Here is a 26,770-nt window from a genome sequence, read left to right as displayed (position 1 = left end):
AAAATTCCAAGTATTCAAAGTTAAAATAATTAAGACTTCTCCCTTCTTCCTTTCCCCCTTTTTCTTTTAAATCTTATATTAAGGATCATAAAATCCATTTTCATAAACAAAATGTTTATAAAGAACAAAAAGCCAATTATTTAGCTGTGCATAAAATCCACTTGATAATTCGGCACAGCTTAATTAAACCACTACATCATGCTTTACTTATAAAGCAAATGAATATCAAATAAGGTTGTTTCCTTGCTCTGATTAAATCCTGCAAACCTACTACAGAAACTGCAGCCCCAGGCACATGGCTCTGCCTCCACCCCAGCAAAAGAACAAAAGAACTGCCAGCATTGAACAGTATTTATTGGGCGGAGGGGGGAGTTAACGGTAACATTTAAAGAGGATTGTTGTTTTTTCAGCTTTTGCATCAACCTAAGCACATTATACCTCATGCCATATTTTTATTCATTTATTTCTTCATTTATACCCACCTTTATCCCCAATGGAGAAGCAAAGCAGCTTACATCATTCTTCTCTCCTCCATTTTATCCCCACAACAACCCTGTGAGGTGCGTTAAGCTAAGGGTGCGTGACTGGCCCCAGATCACCCAGCAAACTTCCATGGCAGAGAGGGGATTTGTACCTCGGTCTCCCAGATCCTAGTCTGACACTAACTTCTGCACCCTGCTGGCAAGAACAGGATTTGTACCTCGGTCTCTTATTTCATAAGAGAAGAGTCTCCAGGGATTTTTTTTAAAGTGAAGATTCTTACTTTACTCCACCCTAGAAATATCAAGGGATAGCAGGCAAGTGTTGCCTGCCAATATCATTTTTTAAAAAGTACGTATAATCTGCCACTGCTTCACTCTGCCTAATGGTTGGGCTGGCTCATTCCAGGAATAGGGGAAGCTTGGCCATTAAGGCCACTGGGGAAAGCTTGAGGGGGAGGAGCTGCCCCCGCCTGGCCAGCCCGTCCTCAAATAAGTGGCAGCCTCCATCCCAGGCAAGGCAGGCAGGACCCACTGCAAGCCTTTGGCCCCAGCCCCACTGGGGGTGGGCACTAGCTGGCGGCCCTGCTGTTTGTTCCTTCTGTGCTCCAGAGCTATTTTTTGCCTTCCAGTCTGCCTCTCTCCAGCCCCACTGAAGGAATGGCTAATACTCATGAGCACCGCGGTGTACCGATGCGGCTCTCCTTTGCTTCATTGGGGCGCTGGCTGTAGAATGTCCTTGCGGAGCAGCTTGGTGGTATTTTTTCCCAGGTGCTCCATGAGCGAGTGAGTTGAGCATCCATCAGAGCCGTGAGGCGACAGGTAATGCTTTATAGTGTCTGGTTACTATAGATGCATCTCTCTTGTCTTCCTGCCGCTGCTTCTTACCAGCCTATTTTTAAATACATTTACAAATCATTTAGTGCTGTGAATAATGGGCTTCTCAGGAGTTGGAAGTTGACACTTCTTCTGCAATCTCCTGTGACCTTGATTTGAGTGTTTATATGCTGGATTCTGGACTGTTTTGACACAGTGCTCTTTTTTTTAAAAAAAAAATCTTATGAGTAATGCCAGTGGAGATGCAGCTGAATTTCAACACCATATATATTTGTATTGCTTCCTGTTTGGCCATCTGGTACCTTCCCAGACCATCAGCATTTCTGTTTTCACCTCACCAGGGGCTATGCGGTGAGTTTGCATAAATCACTGCTGTTCTGGAGTTGTGATGCAAAAGGGACCAGCCCAGGAGCTCTTTGCCTGCCCAGGAATCTGCTGGCTGCGGTGGCTGAGCCAGCATTTATGGATTTCGTGGCTCACGAGTGACTCCTTCTAGCTAGCTGCTCATCCGTATGTTGTGAACAAAGTTTGCCTCCAGTACCTTCCTGGCTTTGATGGCAAAGTTCGATTTCTAAACAATTCAGGGAGTGCTTCCAGTGCAGCACTAAATGCTGTCCTTGAAGACAGTTTGGAAGCAGCAACTTGCAAAGAATGTGGCAGCCACACATGGGCTCATCAGCAATTTGTACGCGATGGCGTATGATGGATTCTGATCCACCTGCAGTGGCTACAAAATAGGGCCTAATTCAAGAGGACGGGGCTTGCCTTCATCTTTCTCAGAGCCTAGCTACAAGTGACAAATTACACTTGCCTGGCAAGTGAACAGACTCATGTGTATTCCTCCCTGTTCACTTGCCATTCACTTGCGCTCCACTTGATCTAGTGGAGAGCATGTGAATGGCAAGTGAACAGGGAGGAATACACGTGAGTCTGTTCACTTGCCAGGCAAGTGTAATTCATCACTTGTAGCTTGGCTCTCAGTGGCTTAGGTCCTGCACATTGGGGAGTTATGGGAATACTTTGTTGTGTTTGTGTTTTTCCAGAATCATGCGTTTTGAGGAGTGGGGCCTTTTTGAGTTGTGGCAATTGTCCTTTGGAGCTTCTTGCCGTCTTACCTTTCCCTCACGAGCACAGGGCCTGTGCAGGGTTGCCGGCAGTGCCTTGACAAATGCTGGGAGATTCTGAGGGCAGTGCTGGGAAGGGTGGAGTTTGGGGAGGATGTGATGTCACTTGCAGGTGATAACCTAGGTGTTCCTCCTTATCTCTGTGGCAAATAGCATAGAGAGACGGGGAAACTCCCGGAGCATCACTATGGTGGCCTTTCCACGGCCATTTTCCCCCTGACCACCATCTCAAATGTGGGGGATTGGGGCCAAAGGCAGGCAACTGGCAAGTTCACATCTGTGGGTCCTGTCGTGCCCACAGGTGTGTTCCCTGGAATTAATGTGGCAATTATAAAAAATGGTCCAAATAATACTTCAGACATGAGCCCTGTTGGTGACCTTGGGCAAGCTCCACTCACAGCCTAGCCAACTTCCACCCATCTATAATATGAATACAGTAAAACTGGTCTACCTTAGAGGATTGCTTTTGTCAGGATAATTGAGATAAAGTACAGAACACACTCTGGATACTTGGGGGGAAAGGACGCTCATTCTACTCGTTGTGTTTGGAGCCAGTGGGGAGGGTTCAAAACATTGGCACGGACAAAGGAGCGTGGGAGGCCAGTGTGACCCGGCCCTCCTCCCTGGACTTCCAGCCTGGGCTCAAATACGTGATTATGTGTGCAGTCCGTAATCCCCTGCAAGGAGCAGCTCTAGGGTGGAAACAACACATTTTATTTTATTTATTTTATTTTATTTATGTAGTTTATAGTCCGCCTTTTTCGCTGAGACTCAAGGCGGATTACACAGTATGAGGTTAATGCAGTCAGTATCAAGTAAGTACATTTCAATACAATACCATAAGGTAAACATATACAAGTTTAAAGACTTACAAGGATCCAAGACATAGTAGAGATACTGAAGCAAAACATAATAAATTCTAGGACTAACATTAGACAGCATGGAGCGATGGTTGTACATGGGAGTACATATTTAAAGCAGCAGATAATATGTGAGGCAAAAATGGTGATGAAATCTATGATCCCCAACTCGTTAGCGAAGCATCTGAGACCCCTTCCCTACAATGCAGCCCTCCCATTTGAGTAAAAACCCTTTTTGAATAGTTCGGTTTTGCATCGTTTACGGAAAGCCAGGAGAGTGGGGGCTCTTCTGACTTCCTCAGGCAGGTCATTCCACAGGATAGGGGCCACCACTGAGAAAGCCCGTGTATGGGCTGCTGCTGACTTCACCTATGTGCAGCCTGGTGCCATATGTGAATTATCGTCTGGAAATGTCACATTTCAGTACTCTGCCAGCTTGAGAGTAGGGCCGCATCCATGGGGCTGTTCTGCAGGGAGGATTTATGAGGGTTTTATCTCCAGCGTGCAGGAGTCACCACGTTGCCAGACGTGTGAGAGAGACTGGCAGCACATGTTTTAGGGCAACCCCCCCCGCCCCCCACCTTTCTCAAGCACTGCATTGCTTTTCCATATGGAAGATTTGTTTGGGGTGTGGATTTCTTTGACAGCAAGAGGGTTCGAAATGATGCATTGACCAAAGCCATTCCTGATGCAGTGGCACAAATGGTGTCTGCCACTGCACTTGTCGCCTCCCTTTGGCACTGGCTGCGAGCGGCACTGGGTAGTATTCATCCCTTTAGCATACCAATGGGATAACCCACATAAAACTGGGACAGTCCCTGGCTAGAGATTCCCTGCCTCCCCTGGCTGTACGTTTCTGGAAACTTTGCAGCTTTGGGGTGGGGGGGATCTTTTTCAGAAAAAATGGACTGGGAGGGGGAATTGAAATATGTGCAATACATTCTCATCAAATTTATTTTTCAGCTTTCGCAAAGTAACATTCATAATTAATGTATAAAATTGTACTATTTGGCATATTTATGAAATTTAAAACTATAAATGCTGTTCTTTCCTATGGACGATATTGCAGATAAGCCCATCACTCTAGAGATGCTGCTGCAGACTGCAGCATCCTGTGCTGCTTTAGCAACTGTTCCTGCCCAGAGCCAGCCCCATGGCACGGCCCAGACAACATCAGCCCTGGCCAGCCTTAAAGGGCTTGCCATTCCCCCGCTAGGGGCTGGGGTGGATCTGCAGCTCCCATTCTCCCCCCCCCACTTACCTGGCTGATGAGGGCGCATGCTGTCTGGGGTGGTCACTCCCGGGTGGCGTGCTGTGCCACCAGGCAGGGCCGCACTCCCACGTCGCGAGAACAGGCGGCAGCGGCAGTAAGAACTCACTGCTCTTGTCACCACCACCCTTGCCTTTTGCTGTCACTTCTCACCGCTGCAGCCCCTGTGCAGGCTGCGGTTGCAGCGTGAGCAAGCGAGCGAGTGGGTGGGTGAGTGGACAGGCGGAAGAGCAGAAGGGCGAGTGGACAGTCGGGCAGGCGGGCAAGTGAGCGAGCTGGCGGGCAGTGGCAGTGGCAAGAGCACACCGCTCTTGTCACTGCTGATGCCGCTCGCCGGTGTGGCCTGTGTGTGGGTTGTGAGCGGGTGGTGGTGGTGGAAACAAAGGTGCCCTTTGACCCAGGGGCACCCTTTGACCCTGCGTGATGATGGCACTCGCAGAACTGATGTCATTACGTGAGCCAGAAAAGAAACACGGAGAAAGTAAGCTGGGGTAAGTGCCGGCTCCCAGCCCCCCGCCAGGAGACTCCGTGGACCCAGGGATCCCCTGCCGAGGTTTGGGGGGGGGCAGCCCACCAGCCAGGACAGTGCCGGGGATCTCTGGCCTGGCATAAGTAGAGACAGGGGCATGGAGCAACCTGGTGGCCAGGGACATGGTGACACTGGGAGCTGCAGCAGCTGAGAAGGCTAGGCCACCGCCCTACAACATGACAGGGCTTTGGGGCCCAGCAGCCAGGGAGAAAACGCTGCTGGGTGCAGCTGTCCTTGCCGGCCAAGCGTGGCTGTGGCCTGCTGCCAGCTGCTGGCAGAGACCCAGCCAAGCCTGCACTTCCCGTCTTTGTGTCATCACCAGGTGTCATGGTTGAGGGCCCTGCTCTAGGGCAGGGCTAGCTTCCAGTGGCAAAAGGCTTGTTGCTACAGCCTCCAGGCCTGAACAGACTTTTCCCAAACAGGGCCCATGCCCAGGCAGGGCAAAGGGGCCAGACCAGGGGATGGCTGCTGACCAGGTGTGAGAGCGGGGCTGGGGCAAGGCCATGTGGCAGCCTCTGACCCAGGGGTTGGATCTCACCCTGAGGGCAGGGACCTGGGGAGTCTACATTAGAGTGGGAGAATGAGGGGAAGGATCAGGACCCTGGACCGGGGAGGTGAGTGAAGGACTGACTGCTAAGGGCAGCCTCTCGGGTGAGAAGGTGCTTTCAGGGGGGGCGTACGTAACCCTGGGCCCTCACCCACTCTTTCTGAGGCCGGAAGGGAGAGCCCTCGGCTGAGTGAGGACGCCCTGGGGCAGCTGCCGGCAGCTAAACAGCAGTAGGCGCAGACCTAGGGGAGCGGATACTGTGACGGCATCATCATGGCAGAAGGTTGGGCAGAGGCCCCTCCCCTCAAGGAGCCTCACAGGCCCTCCAGTTTTGCCATCTGATAGAGAGGAAAAAATAAAGCTGGAAAATAGAAGCATTTGGAGGTAAACAAAAATGGACAGGAACAGCCCCATGAAGTCAAATACAGCAGCATGTTTGGATTTCAAGTTAAACTCTATAGCAATGAAAACACTTAACTCTTTACAACCTTATTGCATATGAATTGTGAATATTTAAACAATAAATGTACACCTGAAGATATGTTGTGTATGTCTACAGTATATACAGGAATTATCCTTATCAAATACATAGCTGGCTGCACAAACTCTTTATCCTACACATTATAAGTGAGTAACACCTAGTCTTGCAAAGCATTTAACTGTTTTCAGAAGAGTTTTTTCCAATGCTTCCCCAAATTGTCCACTGAATAAACCTAACTTTAAAAGTCCTTGGGAACAAAAAGGGACACCCCCTCCCCACACTTGGATTATTACAGCGCCTCACATCTTTATTTCTGACCTACAGCTGCCATTCTCTTTTGCTGAGTAATTGTGGCAAAGTCTTCCAGGCAGAATTAGGAGCAATAGAAAAACACAAATAGTAATCCTCTTTCACTATGTTGAGAGAATACTGCTAGCTCAGTGCAGGGTAAGCAGAGTAGCATGGATGTAGGAGCTTGCGTTACTGGGCATGCATAGGGGAGAGAAACAAACCTACACGCTGACATTTGGTTAAGTTTTAGAAAAGAAATAGGAGATCTTTATTGTGTGAACATACTGGATAGGAAAGGTGAGAGGTAGATGCTTATCTGGGTTTCTAGTTTAAGGATGCCAGCGGATGCCAGTACGGCAGGTCTTGCATCTATGGTACTAGATGGAAGGAGAGACAGAGAAAGTATAACAAAGAGAGGGGTCAGGAAGAGGAAATGCCTGAGAATAGCATTCCACATATCAAAGGGCAGTAGACAGCAAAAGGGGGAACAGACCCCTGAGTCCTCTCTATTTTTATAACTCTTTGATTTGCCCCCCTCTGAAATCTGAGCCAGGGGCAATGTTAGTCCTCTTCTTCTAACAAATATCTTTAAAATCTTCAGCATAATTTTTGAATTAAATAATGTGGAAGGTCTGGAGGATATGAATGAGCTCATCAGCACTACTACTCACCGAGGACGGCAGTGCTACAAGGCAGATTTCTTCCAGAATCGTAAACAAAACAAGTGTTTAGGGTTAATAAAGAAACTAGAGTTCAACTCACAAAGCAGGTTGGGGTGTGAAGCATTTGAAAATGTACACACAAAAGCATCATTTGGAAAGAAACGTGAGCTCACTGCACCTGGGGGAAAACTGTGGAAGATGTGCCAAAAGTAGAGATGGGCATGAACCAAAATACAAACCAAAGTTTGGTACGAACCGGCCAGTTTGTGGTTTGTGAACCAGTGGTTCGTCAGAGCCCATTTCTGATGAACCGCTACGAACTTTAGGCCCGTTCATCTGGTTAATTTTTTGGTTCATCACTGCAGACAGCTTAGCGCTGATCAATCGGTTTCCTAGGCAATGGGAGATGGGCTTTCTGCAGACCTTCTGCTGACCTGGAAATAACGTTCTACTGACCCCAAAGTGACCTTCTGCTGACCCAGAAGTAACGATTTGCTGGCCCGGAAGTGCCATTTTCACGAACCAAATGAACTGGTTCATGAACTGGGGCAGGTTCATGAAAGTTTCTTCTTTGCCTACCTGTTTGCTTGTGATCCTTGAGCCTTGCTGCCAGCTTGCCAGAACAGGTTAATGGTAGCTTTTTCCCATCTCCATTCCTCATACATGTTTCAAAAGACATCTCAGTGTTGTCTTTGTGCCCTACGTGGATATAAGAGATCAATAGACACGATCGTCCTCTGCAAGCATGAATTTCTGTATAAAATGTGTGGGAGGGGGGGCAGGGAGGGGTTGCATCCACTGATCCCAACCTGTAGCTTTCCTAGTTTGGGAACATGCACACCCAAGCACCATAGTTTTCTTTCATGTGATGTGTAACCCTTCATAGGAAACAAATCACATATAGGGTCCTGTAGAAACAGACCACGGGACATTCTGTTTGTGGGGCTCATAAGCATGATCCAACCCTCTATGCATTCACTTTGATTGAGTACACATGGGAAAGCTGTGCAGGGCAGGGAGCCTGGTGTTAGTTCTTCTTTAGAAATTGTTATTTGAATATTGAGCGGAAACTGGAATTCTTAATGTGAAGGGCCAGACAGTCAGTTTTGTCGTGAGTGCTGACGGAGCTGTGTGAAAGGGGTTCCTGTCCTCAGTGAAGTGTGGACAAGTGTCAAAAATTATCAAAGTTCATTTATTATATTGACATTTATTAAAACAGTGTTACATGACATATCTTCTTTTCATTATGGAATAAATAAGCATGCTTTCAAGAAAGAAGCCTGAGATCAGCTTGCTCAGTGAAGGCAGAGGGTCAGCAGAGCTGATAGCATTTTATTTTCTCATTCATTCTGTGCCTGTAACCAAACACAGGCAATCTGACATATGTGACAACAAGTTTTTGGCACAGCAGCATCTGTGCAAAAGTAGTCATGACAAGCACTGAAATTTGCAGAAGCAGCATACTCTTAGAGACCCACAATCATTCTTGCCTTTTTGCATCACGTGCTTAGGTAGAACTGGGATCCTGTTGGTAGAGCTGAAGTTACAGGTTATGGTCCTGCAGTTGGAAAACTGTAGATAACATCCTAAACCCAGGATGTTCTCTAGAAAGAATCTGTGAATAGCAAATCATTAAAAAATATTTTCTGAGAACTTTATTGACAAAAAATGGCTGAGGCGCTAGCTCATCCTGGTGAAAATTCTTCTCTTTTAATTGAATTTATTGTATGTGGCCATAGGCCTTTGCAATCTAAAATCATTCATTAAAAAACAGCAAAAAGATACAAGAATATAGTGACATAAATATAAATAAAATTACTATAAAATGCATTTTACCAAAAATGTAAACATTAAACAACATTAAAACCGAACAGTTTCTAATCGATGTCAGGTGTTTACTCTCTTGGCTACCACATTTGCCCTTATTTTCCTAGCAGCCAGGGCATAGAGGGCCATCCTATTCGAAAAAAAAGGGTCTGTATCTGAAAGAATAAAATTTAATTTATCAAAGTCAGACAGAAGATGGAGACCAGATAAAATATTTGCGAGAAATTTTCACCTTGATTCCTGGTATAAGGGACAATTTAAAACATAGTGTGGTAAGTCCTCAATTGAGGTTCCACAGATACATATCCGCCGATCGATGTTTTTTTTTTTTTTTAATCACCCGAGTAGCATCTCAGTTGGCATGGACTGGAAGTGTAATGACGTCAATGCTACCAATAAGCTTATAGACTGTGATATCAGTCAGATAAAATACTCTAATGTGGTCTTTTTTATGGTTTTGTACCATGGGGCAAATTTTGTTTTACGGATTAAAAAATTGAGATGCAATGCCATTAAGGAAGGCCGACCGGGTTTTATCCTTGTTTTGCAGCTGGTGATAGGGTAACTCAAATTACTGAAGGAACCAGGGCTCTTTTAATTGAACTTTTAACTCAATTTACAAATTCAGAACAGATTGTCCCATTTCAGTTTTAATCTTGGTATCCTCCCCACCCCCAACATACAACATCCTTCAATTATTTCAGCCATTGGCTAGTAGATTTTTTGATAAGTCTTTGAAGTCCAACTTTTATTTTTTTATTATATGCTAAATTATAGTTTAATAATTTTCTATTGAAGAACATAATTGTAATAAAATACATCTGCTCTACGTTAATGAGAAAGCCCTGTTTGTGGAGGATTCAACCGTGTTTATTTTATGGATTTCCACGTCTCTGGAGAATGTTACAAATATACACGTTGTTCAGGTTTACTGCCTTTGGTGGAGTGGCAAAATGCTTAAAATCTCAAGTAGACAAAGAAAGATACTCAGCAGCAATACAGGACAGAGCGAACTGGGGAACCAGATCATTGGGCTGTCCCAGTTTGTGCTGTCATCTCCAGCTATTGGTGACTTCCCAATGTCTCAGCCTCCAGCCATGCTCTTGGAACCCTCTTTTTCATTGGGAATATCAGGGATTGAACATAAGAACTTCTACATGCAACACATGCCCTCTGCTATGAGCTATATGACCCCTCTTTTAATGGATTTCACAGTAAAGGACATGAAGGATGTAATCCGCTTGCTTCCCCCCCAAAAAGGGTTTATAAGATCTGAGTGAATCTTTTCAAATAGACTAGTGCATGTTGGGGTGGAGGGAGGTTGTATTTGGGATGGAATTGAATCCTCCCATTTCTGGAAGAATCGTAGCAGGATATATTTTGTTACAGATACCCTGTTACATCTCCTCCAGAAATGGGAGAATTCAACTCCATCCCAGATACAAGCCACTCCCCACTGGACTAGCATTGTGGAGACCCGGGTTTGAAACCTCAGTCTGTCATGGAAGCTCATATGGTGACCTTGAGCCAGTCACACATACTCAGCCTAGCCAACCTTCAAAAGAATGTTGTGATTTTTGGTGCTAACATTCAAAAGGATGTTGCATATAATAAATATACCACATAACAGAGTCTAAATTACCTACCTCCACCACAACTACATTTGGGACTGTGTAAATTTACAAATAAGTAAATTTAGCAAAAAATATAAACACTTTGGGAACAGCTGTCTCCTTGTGCATGCTTGACATAGCTTTTTGTGTTGGATGTTGAAAAGTGTGGCTTTAAAAGACAACATTTGCTTCCGGTAAAATGTGTTGGCCAGGGCGACCGTATTTGCTATTGGGGCTTGTAGCAGGAAGGATCATGACAAGAATGTTGGAACTGCGCTGTTTCTTCAGGAAAGGCTGCATGTTTTTCAGGCTTGTTCCAGATGGCTTTCCTGTGTTTAGGCTGAGAACCACTCTCTTTTTGAACAACATTTAATTGAGAACCTTTGGAAGCTTTTTAATACATTCCGCTTGCAAATTATGTTGCTTCTTCTATGCTGTAGGCCAAAGCTGATTGCGTAGTTGTTCACAGGTCACCATGCTGGGTGGGTGGGCTTGGGAGTGCTGATAGAGCTCTGAGGAGAAGCCATGGCATTGGAAGCAGTACACGATGGTCATGTAGGTATGTCTTACAAGATGCTGAATACTTCCTTTTGGGTGAACTGGGTGGACGTTTTATAGATTATGAAACTTTGTGGCATGATTGTGGAGAACTTGGGAATGGGAACAATTTGTATGAACTAAGCAACAGCAGTTAGTAAAATAAACATTTGCAGACTCCAGTAATGAAATTCAACTGGATAACCCCCTTGCAACAGGCAGCCTATATTTTTAAAAAATATCTTAAGCCTGGCTAGCTCTAAGGTTTTGGAGGACTTCGGGTAGGGGCTTTTGAGAGCCCCTACCCCAGACCTGCAAGAGATGGGTCTCTTCCTGTAAGGTCTGGACCTTCTTGAATGGTCTATATGAAATGGCTCAGTCAGCCCCTTGGCCCATCTGGGGGGGACTGGCCAGTGTCCCAACCTTGGAGCTTTTGGTGGTTGATCCTGATTTTAAGACCTGCTATGAATAAAATGTTGTTTAAAACACATTATTTCAAGATTGTGCCTACCTCTTTTGATTTTTATTTTTTTTCTTTTTTTAAAATTTTTTTTTATTGGGTGAGTAAAAATTAATATTACAAATTTTCAATTAAAACCCTCACTTCCATGTTCTCCCACCCTTTCCCCTCCCCCCTTAATCCAAGACTTCCAACAGTTTTCCAACCCGCTGTCTGAATCTACTACTTATATCCCCTTTTCTATTCTTAACTGTCTTAACACACTAGTAAAATAGATAATATATATTAGATTAAACAAAACCTAACATCAAACTATCAGTTACATTATGTTTCTAACTTATCTCCTCTCTTCTCTTGTAAAGATCAGTATCTCCTCCTTTCTGCAAAATTAATAGTTATCTAACAACCATAATTGTCCCTTTACATCCCACTTCTTTTCCAAATCCTGTTTTAGTTTACCCCAGTCATTAAGAAATTCTTCTGGATTCTGTTCTCTCAACTTTCTCGTCATTTTGTCCATTTCTGCCATGTACAGCAATTTTTGTATCCAATTTTCAATAGATGGTACTTCTTGCGTCTTCCCCTTCTGAGCATATAAAATTCTTGCCGCTTTTGTCACGTAGAATAATAAAGTTCTTTGTTGCCTGGGAATCTCTTCCAATTTCAGATTTAGCAACAACAGTTCTGGGTTCTTATTTATTGGGCTTTGTAAAATTTCAGTCATAACTTCTGTAATATCTCCCCAGAACTGCTTTGCTACCTCACAGGTCCACCACATATGATATAATGAACCTTCATAGTTTTTACATTTCCAACACTTGTCTGACATTTTGTTGTCCCCATATGCTATTTTCTTCGGCGTTAGGTACCATCTATATATCATCTTATAAACATTTTCTTTAATATTGGTACAAGTCGATATCTTCAATGTATTTTTCCACAAATATTCCCATGCCTCCATTGTTATGTCTCTATTACAATTTATGGCCCACTTCACCACCTGGACTTTGACAGTTTCATCTTCTGTATACCATTTTAAGAAAATCTTATAGACTTCAGAAATCTTTTTCTTGCCTTCTTGTAGTATGCTTTCTTCCAATTCAGAGTTTTTCCATATAAATCCCGATTTTAAACGATCCTTGTCATATAAGTCTTTAATCTGTCTGTACTGGAACCATCCATAGTGAGAGGATAATTCGTCTCCTGTTTTAAGTTTAATCATATTTTGCTGCATTTTCAACACCTCCTTATATGACAAACATTCCTCTCTGTTGTAAATTGTTCTCGGGTCAATAACTTCCAGTGGCACCACCCATGTCGGGATACCCTCATCCAAATATTTTTTATATTTTTGCCGGACCGTGTAGAGGCTTCGTCTAATATAATGATGCAGGGACATAGAGTCCGCTTTAATTTTATCATACCATAAGTACGCATGCCAACCAAAGAGTTTCTTGTATCCTTCAAGTGTTAAAAGTTTCAGATTCTCTAACGACATCCATTCCCTGAGCCACACCAAACATATTGCTTCATGGTATAGTCTTATATTTGGTAATTGTAATCCCCCTCTTTTTTTGGCATCACATAACACTTTCATCTTCACTCGAGGCTTCTTCCCTGCCCATACAAAGTCCGATATTTTCCTTTGCCACTTATCAAATTGTTTATTCTCTCTTATTATTGGTATTGTTTGCAATAAAAACATAATCCGTGGTAATACATTCATTTTAATTGCTGCTATTCTTCCCAGCCATGACAAATTCAACTTATTCCATTTGATTAAGTCTCTGTCTATTTGTTGCCATAGCTTTTCATAATTGTTCTTGAATAAGTTAATATTTTTAGCAGTAAGTTCTATTCCTAAATATTTTACTTTATGTGTTACCTCGCAATTGGTAATTTCCATTAACTCTTCTTGTCTTTGTTTCACCATATTCTTGCACAATAGCTTAGATTTTCTTTTATTAACATAAAATCCAGCCAAATCTCCAAATTCTTTTATCTTATCCAACAATCTTGGCATGTTTTGAATTGGATCTTCTACAATAACCATTACATCATCTGCAAAGGCTCTGACTTTAAATGTAAATCCCTTAATCTTCATACCTCTTATGGCATCATCCTCTCGTATCTGCATCAATAAAATTTCCAATATCATGACAAACAACAGTGGAGACAATGGGCAACCCTGCCTTGTGCCCTTCCATATTTCCAATTTCTTAGTTAATTCATCATTTACTACGATTGCTGCACACTGGTCTTTATATATAGTTCTTACCTCTTGAATGAACCCTTTCCCCATCTGTAACTTCTCCATTGTGGCGAACATAAAATTCCAATTTAAATTGTCAAAAGCCTTCTCTGCATCCACAAAAAAGAAACCGACTTCCTTTTCACAGTGTCTGTCATAGTATTCTATTGCATTTATTACCGTCCTTAAATTGTCTTTAATCTGTCTGTTTGGTAAAAATCCTGCTTGTTCTTCTGCAATAAATCCAACCAGCCATTCTTTGAGCATCTCCACCAATATTTTCGCAAATATCTTATAGTCATTATTTAACAATGATATAGGTCGATAGTTTTTGACATTGCATAAATCCTGCTCTTCTTTTGGAATCAATGATATGTTAGCCTCATTCCAGGTTTCAGGAATCCTTTGTCCCTTTAAAATCCCATTCATCATTTTTTTCAGGAAAGGCACCTCTTCTTTTGCCATTACTTTATAAAATTTAGCTGTTATTCCATCAGGTCTTGGTGCCTTCCCCAATTTGGTCGATTGTATTGCATCCATAATTTCTGTTTCTATTATTTCAGCATTTAGTTTTTCCTTCCACTTCTCAGATATCATTGGTAAATTAATTTTGTCCAAATATCGATCGACAGTGTTCACATCCACCCTTTGATATAATTTAGCATAAAATTTATAAAACTCTCTACTTATAGCTGGTTGATCCGTTAACATTTTCTTTTTTTAATTTTTTCTTTTGATGCCGAAGTTTGAGGAGACTGTTTTTTGTACTCGGCTGCCTTCTAAGAATCAGAGCCATTTAAACACAGTGTATGGGTTTGCTGCTTAATATAGAAGATCAGTCTAGGATCACTGATCAATACTGCTGTACGATACACAAGTTTCTTACATCCATGCTTTATATTTTTAGATATGCGCTTGAGACATTTTGGTGTACAGCTAATATAAACACAATATGGGAATGGTCCCATGCCCTCAAGACCCAAATCGTTCTGCAACAGCTTACATTGGGGATTCATGATCGGATCCCCCAAAATGTAATTTAACCTCAAAAAGCTACTGGGGTGGTAGATTATATGGATCAGGATGCTAGCTGGGGAAGAGGGAGGTTAATACCCCACCCCATTTCTTCCATGATCAAAGCCATATTGTATCTTTTCCCTCTTCCCATTACTGGGCCTAATAGCTGTTCAGAGGGCTGGTTTTGGCCAAGAAAACTGTATGGAAGGAATGTGTTAACTTCCCTTCCTCAGGTCCAATCTCAAGGGATCCTTTGGGCCACATCAGGTGCTTTAAATGACGTGTTCACTAGAGGCAGTCACAGATCTACATTGCAATGTATAGCTTGGGCCTCAGTGTGGCATGGAACCAATCAGATTAAGGTTGGAAGTAATGGTTAGAACTAAATGACCTGCATCTCCTCCTCTTTCCTGTGGTGAAGCACAACATGTGACATGAATTCATTACTTTACAACTCTCTCTGGCTCCTACCCTATTTCATTAGCTGCCTCTCATAGCAGTTAGGTAACTCTACAACACATAGGCAGGCCAGTGACATACCATTTAACCCATATTTCTGGCCAGCACTTCCAAGGCTAGCAGGAGAATAATGGGAAAAATGGGGACACATGGACACTGCACTAGTGCATGACAACACTTCTGGCAGAAACCCAAAATGACACTTTATAGGATTGTCAGGTCAGGGCCCAAACTGGGAGATGGGGGGTTGGGGGGGAAGTGTGGGGAACTTACCTTGTGCGTGCTCCAGAGGACTTCCTTGTCACACTGAGAATGATGTTATTCTTGGCACAACAAGGAACTTCTTTGGAGCACACAAGAGCACACTCCAGAGCTCCCAGACCCATTCCCCATATCTCCCCCCCCCCACACACACACTGGCAGGTAAGTGTGTGTGGGGGGAGGAAGCTGCGAGCGGGGTATTCCCTGCCCCCACCTGGGGAATGGGATGCCTACACCATTATGTCGGGGGTAACGCTGTAGAATTCATCCAAAACTAGTGTTCTGGGTGAATCCTAGAGCATCATCCTCAAAATAACGACATCACTTCCAGTTTTTGCTGTATGTACTGTCATTTGCCAGGACATATGTCCCCACCCCAAGTTCCTCCTGAGGGTTGCCTGCTGTGGCTGGCAACCCCTAACAACAATCTTAACAACTCCACAGCATGCATTTATTTTACTAGGCATCACATGGGGAAAGGATGAGGAGGCGACTCAGGGTTTCCTGTTTCAGTGGCAGCTACTAATCTTTTTTTGTCTAGCTCATAAAAGAAATTGATACCTGTCATACATTTTACAAGACTATCTTTGTACCTGTGTTAAGATTTTGCTTATTTAGATTACTACCACAAAATTTATTTTGCCTTTCAGGAAAGGAAAGCTACATTTTTGAGAACTAATTGAGAAATTCAGGGGAATTCAACAATAATAATAAAACCACCCAAAGAAAAAGGAGGCACAATTTATTACATATTTGATGGTTTGTAATTCAGTTAACCCTGTCCTTGGGCTCTATTTTCTGTTCTCATTTTAAAACTTGAAATTCATGCAATGTTATAACTATGTACGTTTGAATCTTACGAGTGTGATTGGAATTGAGGTGTGGAGATATTAATTTCTCTCTTTTTTTAAAAAAAAGAATGAAACCCATGTGATAGGACTAGATTAGCTAAACCCTACTCACATCCCGGTAAGCAGACCTATATTTTTGTATTTTTTGTAGGTGGATACAGTGCAGACTACGCAGCCCTCTGGTCACAATGAGGAGTCGTGTAAAATGAATGTATGTGCTCGTAAGTGAAATATTTATGAATGAAGCTCCAACTTGTGTATGTTGGATCAAAAACAAACATGTGACCTCTGTTTAATAATGTCATACTAAGAAATCAATTCCCAAGAGGCAGGGTCACTGAAAAGCTCAAAAGACGTTAACACACACACACACACACACACAAAACCCCCACCCATTTTTCAAACAGACTTCTGAATCATATTATTAATATTATTTTACCAAAAAACATACATACAAAAACAAATGCTCAAATCAGAAGTTCTTATTACCTCTTGGGATGATGGTGTATTTGGGACAAGCAATGAATTGATTCAGGAGAGCCAAAGGGATGTGAGAACGGTTTTGTCAAAGGAATTGGCCAACTGCGGCTGAACAGAATCGCATGCCCTCTTATGTAGGACTGTGCATTGGAGAACAAGAGGTGTTTTCCCTACCCACCAGTTTGCCTCTGAGAAGACTGGACTGCTGGCTAAGGATTTCTATCAGAGTAGTTCTTCTATTGGTACCTGGGGAGGGACTGAAGGACAAAGATGAGTTTCAAGTGCTTGCAGTAAGAAAATGGCTGTGCTATGTAGATAGGGTTGCCAGATGGCCTCCCCCCAAAAAACAGATGCCCCCCCCCGACATTCACACAAGTGTTCCTCTTTCTGACTCCAGTGTGATGACATCACTTCTGCAAAGTGATGTCATGGCCAGCCCAGTGGCCGGGGATGCCTGTCGGCCGCGTCCCCAGCACACAGAAGGAGGATGGGCCTGCTGGGCGCTCTGCTGGCCCTCGGACGGGTGAGTGGGCTGGAAGCAGGGGAAGGGGGCAGAGGTGGCACAGGAAGGCCTGCTGGCACTGTTGCTGGTGCCTGTAGGCCGGCAGGAAGCCCCTCCTCTCCCATGCACAAAAATACCAGACACTTGTATGTCTGGGGGGAAACTAGACACCTGGCAACCCTATATGTAGATTATTTTTTAAAAAGAAAAGGTCCTGTGAGCATGTGCTAGATCAACAAAGAAAATGGTTTGTATACCTCAGAAGCGATTCTGAAAAGTCAGAAGCAATCCCATCACTTAGAGATGCAGATACAGAAAAATATACTTTGGAATTTGTTATTGCTGAGTCTTGGCTTGTTTATGGAGTTACAGAATTAGCAATTAGGGAATAAAAATGCCCGTCCCAATTGAAACTACTTTGCAAAAGGCAGCGGGGTTGGGGTGGGGTGAATTTAATAAAGGGAAATCCACATGAGATGGGTGTCCTCTTTGAATTTCTGGCCCTTCTTACTCTTACTATTGTGATAATAATTCAAAGACTATATTTTTTTTGTAGCCATGAGATTAAAGACTATATTTTAACAAATGTTATAAGAGTTAGAAATGTTGATTTATGAGATGATGGGGGGAGGCTGATTATTCTGTTTCCCAATAATTCTCATTCATATCAGTCTATTCCATCATCTTGGAGAGAAGCAGGAGTATTTAAGTATTAATGAATGTTTCAGATCTCCCTCCCCTCCAGCTGTTTTACTTTTTGATTTCCTGTATGCCGTGAATTTAGTTTCTTCAGATTGCTGGTTTATATCTGCTATATTTATATGAAGACGTTACATTGCGTTTATTAATAAACTGTATACCTATAAAATTACTTGCCTTTCCAGTATGCCTTTTCTGATAGTCAAAACACAGAGCTGAAGATGCACTCTTCTGATGCATGATTTTGCCAAAGTTAAACAACTTAAAGTGAAATCCTGACCAGCGTTATGCCCTTCAAAGCCAGTTTACTTCAATGGACTTAGAAGGGTGTAACTTAGTTAGGACGCATGAAGTTGCCTTATGTTGATTCAGCCCGTTGGTCTTTCAAGGTCAGTATTGCCTGCTTTGACTGGCAGCAGCTCTCCAGGGTCACAGGTGGAGGTCTTTCACATCACCTGCTCCCTGGTCCTTCTAACTGGAGGTGCTGGGGACCGAACCTGGGCGCTTCTGCATGCCAAGCAGCGAAATGCCCCCCTGGCACTGACGCACTGCCCCTCCCCTAAGGATTGCACTGTTAAAGTTTCACTGATTTCAGTGGGAGAAATTAAAGCATGAGCTTAATTACTGGGACTTGAATGTGCTTAACTTTGGCTGGCTCATACCTTCTGTCTGATTGCTATGCATTTTCCCCTTTGGATTAAGTCGCACACCACTGCTTACTTCTTTTTTTTTAATTTGGTGATCTGGCTAATTTTTGATGATCATTCTCAGGTGATGGAATCTATGATATGGTAGAAGTCTTGAACTCTTTATTGTATTAAGAATCTCTTCTCTAACTCCAGAGTCTGTACACTTCTACTGTATTGATTTTTTCTGTCAGCAAAATCAATAAGTGAAATTAAAAATAAAAAAAATCTATTCCTTCATTTTTATGTTTGTATTTTGTTTGCTTAGCCTTGAACTTTTGGTTGAGAATACATTGAAACAGAAACACATACAGCAAAGGTGATTAAAGTACTCTAGTCTGTATGGATACAATTGGAAAGAAAATTAGATTGCTGGCAATAGAGAAAGGAAAAAAGCTGTGGGGTTTTTTTATATATTGTCATTTTGTCTACTTTTTTTTTTTGAGGTCTCTTTCCAATGGAGTTCACATGAACCTCAATAGTGACTGCCTACAATAAACACCAATGTGTTTTAGCCTAGGGATGTGTGAAATCTGCCTATTTACATATAACATTGCCTTTGTATCTGCCTTTGTACATATAACATTGTGTGTTGTCTGGGACTCTTATCCACAAAAGCAGATGTGTGAGTTTCAGAATGCAGAACCAAACTATATTTTGGATTAGATGCAACCAGCTTTTTCCATTAGTGAAAAGGAGGATGGGGTCCCCTTTGACTACCAAAAGTCTATGCCCGGGATCGTGGGACCTGCATGGGAAACAAGCCATGTGGAACTTGGGTTCCTTCCTTCCTTCCTTCCTCTACTTCTCTGACCTATAGGTCTTAAGTAGTAACTGAGAATATGAGGAAGAAAGTAAGAATTCAGGCCAGAGAAAGTTACTTCACAAACCACAAGGGGTGATTTCTTATAAGCAGGGGTCATTTTGTAGAAAAAGAGCTGGAGGGACTCATTAGCATAACTCATTAGCATAACTCATCAGCATATGCCATGCCCCTTGCCATCACCGGAAGTGTGTCATTAGCATAACTGATTTGCATATGCCACACCCCCTGACATCACCTATCCTGGCTGTTTTGGCCCCAATCCTGGCCATTCAGGGCCAAAATTGGGCGCAAAATGGCAAAAAGGGGCTGAAAATGGCCGCAAAGGGGCCCAAAATGGTCAGGATTAGGCAGCTGCTGAGGGGGAGAGTGATCCACCATCCATCAGAGGCCCAATCCGGGTCGTTTCAGCCCCAATCCTGGCTGAAATGGGCCCAAAATGGCCGAGAGTCAGGTGTGCGGGGCCACCTGACATGTGACCTCTTTGGGGAACTGCTGGAACTGTGTTCCAGCACGTTCCCCCTCGAAATGAGCCCTGCTTATAAGTTGCCTGAATTCCCATGGCCTGAACTAAAAATTTAGCTAAAATGAGGAAATTTTCCACTCCTGAGTCTTTTAGTTCCCCTAGAACTTGGGTTGTAGTAAGGAGGGGAATCAGTAACTTTTCAATTTTAAATCTTTATGATATTATGTGAATTAGAGTTTTGTATATTTTGTATATTTTTTTCTAGTTAATTAATAAATTTATTAAATAAAAAAGGAGGGGAATCAGGTGAGATTGAGTGGAAAAGGTGATTGCGTCCAATCCATTATCCATTCCATTCCATTATTGTACTGCATTTGTTTAATTCTTACCATGTTCCTCCTTCAAAACACTGATATCTCTCTAAAGCAATACAATGCAGATCTGATCTATTGACTTCCCATGTGGATTACACACCACCATTGCGATGAACTGTAGGTCAGCTGTGGGGCCAGTCACAGTGTTCATAATATGTATTTGAGAATTTGGGATTAGGAAACTCTGGTCCTCTCATTTTGGCTGGGATTGATTAAACCTGCCGAGTGCATGTCAGCTTGTGACTGGATGGTGTTTGGCATCATTCATGGGACAGGATATTTAAGCCTTTGCTTCAGAACAAGCTTAACAAAGTCATTGTATAGTGGTGGGATTTATCCTTGTGATGCTTACAAGGAGGCATCAAAATAACGGTCCCTTTCCCCTAGATATTGCTGCAGTATATCTGAACTGGTTAATAAGAAACCCGTCAATGGTATTTGAATTGATTTATTAAGCCTCGTTGTAATTTGAACTTGAACCAGAGTGGTTTGTACATACAGTCATATGCTATATACACATTGAATGTATTTAACTGGGTTGTTTGGATAAAGTCTACATTAATGTCAGAATAATGTCAGAATAAAATGTCAGAATAAAAGATCAGAAGGGAAGGAGCTGACTGTTTTATCCAGGATCCATCTGCATTCTTCTCCAAGAATGTCTCCTGACTGTAGGGCCCACAAGTGAACCCTATGTTTGGTGATTGCCTTTGAACCCTGGCCTGCGTGTGTATTTTGAGTTATGTGCCCTCAAGTCACTTCTGACTTATGGCGGCTCTAAGAATTTATGACCTCCAAAACAACCTTGTTTGGGGCTTGCAAGCTAAAGGCCATGGCTTCCTTTATTGAATTAATCTATTTTATAACAACCTAACAATTCCCGTCTCTGAACATGAACAGGAGAGATTATTCAAGATGTACATCTAGGCTCAAATGTGGGCTTCATGAGCTTCATCAAACAAATACAAAATGTTTTGCAACTGACTTTGTGACTGACCCCACCCACATCATTTTGCCTTGTCATGCAATTTCCTGCCTGCTCTACTGCGACGGTGGGGAATCAAAACAGTTCAAGAAAGAGTTGGTTGATGGGGTAAAGGTGTGGGAACCTTAGGAAGAAATGATCACATCCTTCTAGAATTCCTTTTCCTGTGAACTACCAAGAAAGTATGTAGCCAAACGTGCAGGTTAGATGTTAGTAAGGCAAACTTTACCAAAAATCAACAGGGCAACAAAACAGGTTAACAACCATTCAGAAATGGCCCCAAAGGTGCTTCATTAAGAGTGACCAGTATGTGGGCTTTATCTTCTAAAAGGCCCCAAGTGAATGTCTATCATTGTGGAGATTGATGGTCCTCTGATAAAAAGCAAGGGTAGGGCCTCCGTTTGTTCCACTCTAATAGGGTCTAATAGGGTCAAACGTGCTGGTGTGACCTCACTACACAGTAATTGGTGCTTTCCCTGAACTACTTATAATTTTAATTTAATTTAATTTAATTTATTACATTTATATTCCACCCTCCCTGCTTTCGCAGGCTTAGGGCAGATAACAGAAATATAAATATCAAATGCCATTAAAAATTTAAATTTTTACATCTTAGTGATGGAATTGTTCAAGGGCAGTCCTGCAGGTCTTCTATGATTGGTGGAAGACCTGCATCATTGCAATAAAAGTTATATAACTTAACATGTACGTATTTATCTGTTAATGTGCAAGGGTAGAGAGTAGCTTATATTAGAGCAACTAACATGATCTTAGAGTGGGGATCTGAGAGTTTTCTGTCAAGTTTTCTGCTGGGACTCCTGAAAGCCACAAAGAGAGAAGAAAGAGCAAGCTTGCACGTTGCTCCTAGATAAGCTTCACTTGCATATAAGTCGTGGCAGTTCCTCGTCCCTGACTCTCTTTCAAAACGACCCAAATGGGAAAGCACAACATTATAAGAAGTCTGCTGTTCACTTCTTAGCAAATGAATTATTGCCTTTGCATCCTGTTGTGTGCTGTTGCTTGTTTCTGCTGGGAGGGGCTCCTCAAAGCTGTGAGGATTCTAAGGGATAGGATCTGGGCCTGCATACCCAAGACTGGACTGAGAGCTGAGGGGTAAAGAGGTAACCTGACAGGCAAACAAAGGTTTCCTTCTTAAAGTGAACAAGAAAGAAAAGAAACACATAACCCAGAGCTGTAAGGGTCACAGTACATGGCCAAGAGACAGGCTTCTCAGGTCCCTATACCCTCCTGGCAGTGTAAGGGGGCCCCGGGACTTACCGGGAGTTCGCTCTTTGCGCGCTTTGAGAATCCACCCCCAATGAAGTGCAGAAGCACTCTGTGGCCAGCACAGTGACATCCCTCCCAGAAGGGATGTCGTTGTATCTCATTGGGTCTTGTATAGCTGAGGTACATTTGAGTACTCTACCTACCGTAATTTCCTGTTGTGTTTTGACACCTATCCAACAAATGAATTTGCACTTCTGAAAAAGCATTTCTTTAGTATGTTGAAGTTGATGAAAAGATTGATGTTACCTGCTCATCAATCCATCTACCCATAATGTGCCACAAGTTACTATTCAAGCAAGATAACAATAAAATAATAGACAGAAGGAAGAGAAAATCTAATGGGTAGCATGGTTTCATTGACACTAACATAAGACTAATGGCATGTATTGCCCTTGAGATGATGTAGGTAAATATGAACATTTGAACCATAGTGTTAACAATGTAATGCCCTATCCACACAATTCAGCTTGTGCTTTGCCTAGATACAACCCCAGTATCTCCAGTTAAGTGGGTTTCAGGTAGGGCTCCCCCCTTTCTATAAGGAAGCACGTATGAGATTTATTATTCCCTTTCTGGATGGTATCTCAGAACATTCGGATAAGAAAAAATTAGAGAAACTGCTGTCAAACTCAGATTTTACTGCATTACACCAGATAGCGAAATTTTGTGCTCTGGTCGTTAAAGCCCATTAGAGTGTAGGCCTCCATTTCGGTTGCTTGCTTAGAACTATGCTGACTTCCTGGTTTTTACAAATTTTGATAGATATTAGGAAATTATGTTTTTAAATTGTATATACTTATATGCTTCATGTTTCAAATGGTTGTAAAATGTGCACTTAAATTTTATGGTTAACGTACTGGCTAAGTGCTGTAATAATAAAAGAGAATAAAAGAGGTAGGGCTCCCAGGTGCCCGCCAGTTGCGGGCAGTCTCCTGGTGGTTTGAGACCGGTGGGAGGTTTTGGGCTTCCTTAAGTGGTGTCATCACCTAGCGCCAGGCACTACACACTTGGCACACACCTGAAAAATGACATGGATGAGGCACAAGTTCAGTGGCAGGTCCTGCCGCCTCCCAGAAGGAGGGTATAAGGACCCAGCAACCCTCGTTTCAGGTCATAGGGCTGAGGAAAGCCCCTGCATAAGAGCTGGGAGAGCCGGATGGACCAGTGATCCAACCTCTGGATTGTGAACCTCAGGTACAACACAGAACCTCTCAGGTGTGGGCCAGGTCTATAAAGGCTGAAGTCCAATGGAGTAACCACTACTCAACTACGTGGAACAGTGGCCTGACTGTGCAAGGCGACTGCACAGTGTTCCCATAAAACTCATCAGCATCATTTAAAAAATGGAGAGTTGTTCCTCAGTGTGCACCTCTACATTTGAGATCTTCATCTGAGATTATGTCTTTTTCCCTCTGTTTCTCCATTATCAATTTTCTGCTCAGAAATCATTGCTAGCAATGGGATCGTGAAAGATATTGAGAAAGGGCTATTCATTGCAGTGCCCACTGTTTAGCAGCCAAGTGTCTCACAAGGAATAAAATGACTTTGCTTTTTGTCTCCTGCTACCACTCCAGTAGGGAAAGGTCAGAGAAACAGTGGGAAACCAAATGAAGGAAGATATATATTTTCTCCAACTTGCAGAACAGTATGAATTTCACACATTACAACAGAGAGATGAGAGATTTTTCTTCAACCTGAGTTTCTGTCCTCCTTGCCTCCTACTGCTGGTTTATTGTTGTATAATGTCTTTGCCGCTCCCCTACCCTCCATAAGATGTGAGCAAGCAAAAGCTTGTTTGTGACAAGTGAAATTCTGCTTTTCCTTTGATATTGTTAAATAGGAAAGGGAATAAGGGGATTCTGTGCCTCACCTTTCTCAATGTGTATTCTCGCAATGGTCAATTGGTACAAGATATTGAATCCTTTATGTGAGTAGCCCCAGTTTTTACAGGTGTATGTTTGTGTGGATATATAATTTGAGCCAGGTAGTCCCAAATGGTCATTGTTACATCTACTCAGTTGTGTGCATAAGGAAAGACAGGACTGTTTGTGTGCCATAGTAAAATGATTGTGTAAAGTATCCCTTGGAATACTGGCTGATCCTTTAAGGGGAAATGAAATTCCTTGTTAGTATAAAGAGTCATTTAGAAGAGATTTTCCATTCATCCTAGATATGCACATTTCCTATGACCTATACCCAACTCTCATCTCAAACCACTGAACAAAGAACTGTTTGGGACAACCCTACGAAGCTGTGGTGCAGGAGTGATTTGCTCGCCTTTCCCACCTCTCATCCGTGATCGCGATGCCCATTTCCTTTGAGGAGAGATGCTCGCCCTTGCAAAGAAAGGTCAGAGTGCATTTATCCCTTCCTCAGGGAGATATCCCCAGTCAGACAAGATCCAGGAGGAGTCATTTAAATTTATTTACCTCATTAAGGTGGGCTACACAAGTCAAACAACGGATCAGAGCAGAACATGCAATCAACTGAGCATGCAATAATGCGGCCCCTTCCCAGTCTGCAGCAAAGCTGCTCAGACTGGGGGCCGGGTTTGCCGCTCCGGAAGGGAAGAGACAGCCCACACTTTCCCGCCCATCCGGGCATTGGCCTGGGGGCGGAGTTTTAGGCATATTAGCTTGCTCCGCTTCTAGGCTTCCTTCAGTCGCTGCATGTGCGCTCGTCCCACCCACCTCTCCCTGGTTGCAGTGCAGGATTTAGCCGGTCGCTGGTTTTCAGGGCCAGGTAGGAATTTTTTCTTCTTCCCTAATTGGCACGACAGGGGAGTTGTTTTTCGCCTACCTTGTACTGCTGGGAGACATTTAATTTGGTGGTGTGGTTGATTTGTAAATAGTTCGGCCATTTGCAGGTAGGATAAATTGAGCGGGCCGGTGACCCCCTTGGCACATTCCCATTAGGCGGGAATTGGGGGTCTGTCAGGAGCAGCTGGTGAGGCTGTACGGCTGCCAGCTGCGAGGGCAGACTGCCTGGTGGGGAACCCTGACAAGGCCGCCCCCAGGCTCAATGGCTAGTGGGGGTTGGTGCTTGGAAGGTAAACCACTTGCCTGGCCGCTGGGTCCCAGCCATCCATTGGATGGAACACCCCCGGGGCAGCGGGGGTCACCCAGACAGGTCAAGGCGGAGGTCCGGTGGGGACCCCAGGGCTTGACCTGTACCGCAGTTAGATCCCTTGCCGCAATGACAGCTTATGTTATATTGTGTTAATTAATAAAGTGGCCCTGTTTTATATCCCAGCACAGTTTCTGTCTTTTATTCCGACTGGGGGGGGGGCAAAGGTTTGAATCCACATTCTGCCATGAAAACTTGCTGGGTGACCTTGGGCCAGTCACATTTTCACCACGTAACCTACCTCAAAAGGTAGCTATGAGGATGAAATGGAAGAGAGGAGAATGACGTGAACCAGGGCTGCTGTAGAACTCAACTGTGACAAAGGCTAGAACTGACAGAAATGTCATTATGTTGGGGCAGGCACCAGAGACAGCTAATAGCTTAATGTTCCAAATCACACATGTGCAAAGGCATGCAACTCGTGGAGGGACAGACGGATATATGCAGGGCTGGCCCACCCATTGAGGCCGGGCCGGCAGCTGCCTCGGGTGCCAAGGCACCGGAGGGGGCACTGGCCCGGGGGCGGGGGCATGTGCCACGGAACTCAGTTGCTCTGTGCGCCTGCCACCACCGCTGGCACACAGCTGCGGGCCAGGTGTGGCAGGCAGCCGGGGCAGCGCGTGGAGCATCTGAGCCGGAGGGCCGTCTGCCGTGCCTGGCCCGCAGCTGCTGCGCCTGGCCAGGAGCGCATGCTGGCGGCGGCAGCATGGGGCAGTTGAGCGGGCAGCCTCCCGTTCAGTTGCTCTGTGGCCAGGGCGGCCGGCTGCGCCTGGCCCACAGAGCAACTGAATGGGAGGGCTGGAAGGCCTCCCGTGCACGCACCAGCCCTTTGTGATGAGGTCACATGCAGTGATGTCATCACGCAGTCTGGCGTGCACGCACAGCAACAGCCTTAAGCCGCCTCAGGCGCCAGCGATGTTGGAGCCGGCCCTGGATATATGGATCCCGCTTGCGCTGGCTGGGGATGACAGAGACCTTTTCCTCTT

At 43.8% G+C, this 26,770-nt stretch overlaps 1 protein-coding gene across 3 annotated transcripts in view; it reads left to right on the top strand.

Moving 5' to 3' along the window:
• The window catches only part of PCDH7 (protocadherin 7), a 646,786-nt gene that overhangs the window by 82,645 nt on the left and 537,371 nt on the right, over window positions 1-26,770 (top strand). Inside the window, exon 2 of one of the 3 annotated variants that reach the window (XM_054999688.1) lies at window positions 16,508-18,963. The exons of the other annotated variants lie outside the window; for them this stretch is intronic. Within the exon in view, the coding sequence (XP_054855663.1) occupies window positions 16,508-16,585 (78 nt within the window). The 3' untranslated portion in view covers window positions 16,586-18,963. Of the gene's footprint in view, window positions 1-16,507; window positions 18,964-26,770 lie in introns of those variants that run through there. 3 annotated transcript variants of the gene reach the window in all.

This window comes from Eublepharis macularius, chromosome 15 (assembly GCF_028583425.1).
Source record: "Eublepharis macularius isolate TG4126 chromosome 15, MPM_Emac_v1.0, whole genome shotgun sequence".
Lineage (NCBI taxonomy): Eukaryota > Metazoa > Chordata > Lepidosauria > Squamata > Eublepharidae > Eublepharis > Eublepharis macularius.
The sequence above is the reverse complement of the archived record's forward strand: the minus strand, read 5'-3'. Positions and strand labels throughout refer to the sequence as shown.